Raw genomic sequence first — 5,873 nt, 5'->3', positions numbered from 1 at the left:
AAAATGATAGTGGCCTGAGGAAGTGGTAGAGGAAAAAAGAATCGAAGAAGAGCGGGAGTGTTGTGCCTAAGTTGTGCAAGGTGCATTGTGCTATGTGCGGAAGTGCATGGACTTCACAATAATAATGAGGGACGTCAATAAATCTGTAGTCATCATTTGGTTGACAGTGAACTTGAACATGGAATATTTTTTTCCCTTCTAGAGAAAATAAAAACACAAATGAAAAATAAACCCGTCAACCAATAAAAACACACACACACAAACAAACAAACAAACAACAACTCGATAAAGACGAATGTGATTTTGTGAATTTTGAAGTTCTTGCATGCATCGTAGGATTTATTACAATATTGAGTGCCAAGGAAACAAAAATAGAAGTAGACTTTGCACGAAGCATTTGCTGGTATCATATACATCATGACATACATCACATGACAATACACGACGTGACACTTCACCTCAAAGGTGCGGATTGACATTGAAAAATAAAAAAAAATGTTTTATCAGCCTTGCAGAAACTTCTCCTGGAGTACGTCCGGTCTTTAGTTTGACCACAGAAGTCAAGTTCTCACCTGCTATCTGGAGCCGTGCTTCTCAACTTTTTTTCTTTTTTTTTTTGGGGGGGGGGTGCACGTCACGAGACCGACACCAACGAGTCATACAGCTCACAAGTCATACAGCCCATGAGTTATACAGCTCACGGGTCATACAGCCCATTAGTTTGACACTACCAAGGCCCATGAGACCAAGGCCCATGAGACAAGACAAGACCCATGAGACAAGGCCCATGAGACTACCAAGGCCCATGAGACCGACACATTAAGCTCCGTGTTGTATCTGTCGAACTTGTGGACTGTTTTTACCTAGTGTCGAACTCATGGGCTTTATTTGCCTAGTGTCGAACTCATGGGCTGTATGACTCGTGAGCTGTATGACTTATGGACCTAATTTCAATGTCGAACTCGTGGGCCGTATGACTCGTGGGTGTCGGTCGAGTGGGAAGACCCTTTTTTTTTTTACAACCCGAGGCCTACTTTGGCTCCCAGATTTCTTTTTTCTGTCTTTTTTTTTTGGCTGCCCATAGTTAGATGAAATATTCATTTTTTTTTAAATCTCATTTTTGTGCCCACCTGCGAAAGCTTCGCGGCCTACCGGTCAGTTACCGGTTGAGAAGCACAGATCTAGATGACTGCAACACACCAGATTTGGTTATCCGGTAGCAGTAAACTCGCCTATAACATTTGTATAATGCTGCACGCAAAGTGTTTCGCCCATAAGTCAACGCATTGTTCGACACTCTTGTGACGAATGTGTTTTACAGGTACTTATCATTAGATAATTATAGTTATTCTTATGATTACATAATCACACAAAATGCCTTTGTGTTTTCAAAACTGAAATGGTATAGACATTTTTACACATGAAATGAAATTGTCAAGTGAAATCAAGTCACAATTTACGACCCTTTGCTTCTCAATCAAATGATTAGAACACACAATTCACACTGCATTTATAACTCAACTGTTCCCACAATCATTGCAACAAAAACATTAGAGTTTTTCATTTATATACAATGTATTGTATAAAATAAGTGATCCAGTGCATGTCCTAAACTGTCTTATCTTGGCTGCTTGTTAAACTTCATCATATTACTTTGTTACGTCATCATTTCACAACTCTCCAAATGATTTGCAGATGAATTTTAGACTTCGTTCCCCAAATTCAAGGTCATAGTTGTTTGGTTATCACCATACAACAAAAATTAGATGACTGAGAAGGATATAGTAGAACATATTTTTGACTCATGTCAATTCAAAACACGAAATTTAGATATCCCCGTTTAAATAGAGAAGATTTATATTCAGTTGGAGACATATAAAATGACAATTTGAAAATGTGGTTGCGACTGTTGTCTCTGCTTTATAGAACGACATGGAACTTCCTTAACTCTGTTATGCTAGTTCTGATATGATGAAATCCTTTACTAGTCTGCTCGTCTTCTTATACTCTGTTTTTTAAAGTCTATTTAAACAAGGCATGAAATTGCACTACATAAGTGGCCTGATATACGATAAGGGCGCGGTGGTATAGGGCACATATGGTCTTAACAATTATGTTCGTTTCAATATTTATTGCAAAGGAGAATTCTCTGGGTATCTAAAAGATAAGAAGGCAAGGGAGAAATGTTACTTGATACATTTTTTTATGGAGCCTCAAATTCAAAAACATATTGAATATCAAATCTGAGACTACGCAGATAACATTACATGGAATAAATATGAACTTAAAAACCCTTTTGACGTACACACTTTTTACTTGTCATGAAATGCAAATATAATTTAAAAAGTCCTTAAAACAAATGCTTAAATGGTTGTTTAATTTTACCACCGCCTTGGCTCAATCTTGAGGACACAATAGAAAGTCAATCTATATATTCTTATTTTTCAGATTGATGTTACCAAAGTACCGCAAATTGTGTACCTCCTATCGATAGATACAAAGTAGAAGCACACGCCGGTCATGATGTGTATGAGAAACCGAAGTATCGACTGTGATCGATTCACTATAGATTTATCACGTCTGACTATTTTACATTACATTTTAAAAACTTAAAGATATAAACCTAGAATTGGATATCGACAGCCAAGCAGGAGAAATTGGGAGTAACAAAAAAAAAGCTAAGAAACAAATCAAATTAAAGCAAGAAACCAAAAAAAAAAAAAAAAAGAAACAAGCAAGCTCTTGCTCCGAGTATTTTACATCAATAAATACAAGTTCATTTACTCAAAATTGCTCACAACTTCTTAACACTCCCGTAGCTTTCTTCGGCTTTCTTTTGACCAGTTCGTGTTGAGAGATGGTCCTTTGTGTAAACTAAATTGTCAAACTGATATCGCACCAATTGTGAGTTAGAGGGCATTGGAGGATTCAAGTCCATTCATGCTTGTGGATTCAGTGATTCTTGTCGCTTTCTCCCGGCGATCGCGATGCCACCTGCATACCATTAGCTTGCGCATTCCCTTCTGGAACTTCTGCAACCTCAGGGCGTAAATGAAGGGGTTCACACAGCAGTTCAAAAACGCCATGGTGACAGTGATGTGGTACCAGGCGCCCGTAAAGTTCAGTGGGCCTCCAAAGTTGAACTGGAGGAAAGTGAGCTGGTTCGGCGTCCAGCAGATGACGTAGACGGCGAAGAGGATGCAGAGCGTCATGGTGATATTTCGCGATGGATGAACCACTTTGGCCGTACCCCTGTTGGTTGGTATCCGCGTGGGGGTGCTGGTAGCACTGGGAGGTTCCAGGGGCTTGGGTTTGAGGGCGTCCCTCTTATTCCGCATTTCTCGAATTATCTTGTAGTAGACAAAGGCCATGATGCAGACAGGGAGGACGAACTCCCAGATGAAAAGGACCACACCCAAAACAACGCCAGCGGCCCTTGACCACGACTCCTGGATAGTACAGGTCCCGGGTCCGCAGGTGTACTGGAAGATTGCTGGAACATACTGCATGATTGGGGCGACTAGCCAGATGATTGACATCATCACAATGGCCCGTTTCTTTGAGAAATTCCGGGAATACGTCATGGGATGCATGACGGCAAAGTACCTCTCGATCGACATGACGGTCAAGTTCCAGGTGGAAATGGCGAAGCAAGAGAAGAGGAAGAAACGCGACCACCAGAAACGGCACAGGAACTCAGCCGACGCCAACGACAGGTGGGTGAAGTGGCCAGAGCTTGTCGATGAACTCGCGCTTACATTGCCCATCAAATCTCCTCCCGGTGCAGGATCTGTCAAGTCTTCATATTCCATGATCCTACCTCGGAATGCATTCACCACGCCGAAGAGGATCAAGAGCACGGATGTGCAGCCATCGATCAGGGCTTGGTCAAATATGAACATGTTCACTTGGCTCTTTTGTTGAGCGAGTAATCCAAAAACGATCATGACCAGCGAGTTTCCCAGTATGCCGAAGGTGCCGATGACAACGTACATGGTAATACTGACGATGTCGCTCGACGTCAACGAATGTCCCTCGGGTGGCGCTTGGCTAGTCATCGTCGACATTGTCGCTGTCATCATGGCATCCATGGTATATTGCGATGTTCCAAAGAAACAGTGGAGATAAGTTCTCAATATCCAATCTGTGAATTACCGTAATTAGGAAGATGAAATTGTCTCCAATAACACTAAAGGAGGACAGCACTATTACAAGACTTGCGACAGTGTATACTTCACTTTCACAGACTATTATGAGAACGGCAGCACTCCACAGGTATGGGAAAGGAACAGCTGCACATGAATGAAACAGGACCGCCTTGTCAAGTTTTCACATATTATCTGATCCCCATCAATCATACATGCATCTGATAGCACTGTGCGGCAGATGTGTTTAGAAAGTCAGCATATAGCACCTGGCTGGTCTCAATTTCGCAAAATGTAATAATCTATCCGCACCACGACCTCAAACGCGACACGCGAACGTACAACTCGATGTCAGTTTGACAAACAGAGTGAATTCTGCTCACTGCGTTGCATACATGTAGGCTACACGGACCTTGATGCGATCATCTCAAGTTTCGTCGAGATCTGCTGGCATATGTTCGACACAATGCCAATTTGCGTGCAAAATGTCTGCATATGATAGTCAAATAGTGTGATGCGCTCTCCGTCTCGTGTTTTCACGTGAAGCTGTGACAGTTGTAAGGCGATGCAGTGGCTTTTGACAAATCGGATTGACGGGAAGAGGATTTTATAGCAACTTGCCAATCGCAGGGCTGAGGTCACGGAAGGACACAGTTTCCTTCCTTTTACTAACCAGTCTTTTTGGCACACAGTTCGCAGCACGTTGAAACTGATTGTTGGGACGCTTGACTGAATGATGATAAAAGCACAGAAACAAAGTCGGATGTGTGATCCGGAGCTTATCAGCTCAAACAGGGCGGGTGGCAAACTTTGCAGCCTGATTTTCTCAATCACACTATGCTCCGACCTGTAATAATCGTTTGCAATAATTTCGCACTCACTACTTCGGGCCTACTTGCTACATTAGCCGACCTTATGCAGTTTCGCGAGCAGTGCTATACAAAAACCATATGCAACAGTCAGTGTTTAGTCGTCCATAGGAAAACAGAGTCCAATATATTGTTTGCAGAAAGGGCATTTGGGTCTCAAAAGAATCGACATATTTGTTCGTCCCACAGCAGAACTATCTCCAAAAGATTCCTAGTGTGAATAGGAAAGTCTTGTCGATTCCAAGAAGTCGCGTTTCCACAGGTGTAGTAATGCAGGTCAGGGAAACAAGCGCGCGAAGAAGGAGACGAAAGGTATGATGGGCGATCAGAATAAACGGATGAACAACAACATTAATCGACCTAAGGCTATATAAGATTGCTAACACTGTACCCGCATGGCTGGTCTTTGCCCCCAAGAATGGTAATCATAGATCATAGTCCGTCTTCAAGAAAAGACGGACTATCGAGTAACGGCTCTAAACGATATCAAGCACTGTCATTAGGTCACACTATCTTGTTCTCTGTGCCCTATCAGTACTCAATAAGTAAATCGCAGTTCCTTGGGTAGCTCGTGAAACTATGATCCCATAAAGGATTTATCGCTCCAATCTAGTCTTAGTAACTGAAGTAACTCTGCATGCTTTATCTTAATGTCACAATAAATATGGTAAGAACAAAAATGGCACAGGATTTCATTGATTGTTTGTTTAATAAATAAGTGGGAATCTAAATCTAAGGATACCTTGCAAATAACCAACGAGTAATAGCAATTTTCATACAGCTTTCAGGAGAAGGCGTGCGTTCGTATAAGCATACAGCTCCACCATATATTCACCACGTCCGTTCATTTTCAGTTTAG

At 41.8% G+C, this 5,873-nt stretch overlaps 1 protein-coding gene across 1 annotated transcript; it reads right to left on the bottom strand.

Moving 5' to 3' along the window:
• Nucleotides 1–330: 330 nt before the first annotated feature.
• LOC139713506 (nociceptin receptor-like) lies at nucleotides 331–4,680 on the bottom strand. Its single transcript, XM_071625233.1, has one exon. The coding sequence runs from the start codon at nucleotides 4,089–4,091 to the stop codon at nucleotides 2,910–2,912; it is 1,182 nt and encodes a 393-aa protein (XP_071481334.1). The 5' UTR covers nucleotides 4,092–4,680; the 3' UTR covers nucleotides 331–2,909.
• Nucleotides 4,681–5,873: the final 1,193 nt, after the last annotated feature.

This window comes from Diadema antillarum, unplaced genomic scaffold, assembly GCF_040938485.1.
Source record: "Diadema antillarum isolate AM-2024a unplaced genomic scaffold, OU_Dant_1.0 seq00001990_RagTag, whole genome shotgun sequence".
Lineage (NCBI taxonomy): Eukaryota > Metazoa > Echinodermata > Echinoidea > Diadematoida > Diadematidae > Diadema > Diadema antillarum.
The sequence above is the reverse complement of the archived record's forward strand: the minus strand, read 5'-3'. Positions and strand labels throughout refer to the sequence as shown.

Excerpts from the sequence above, each read along its gene's own strand:
- LOC139713506 (XM_071625233.1), bottom strand. The coding sequence starts at position 4,091 with ATGGATGCCATGATGACAGCGACAATGTCGACGATGACTAGCCAAGCG.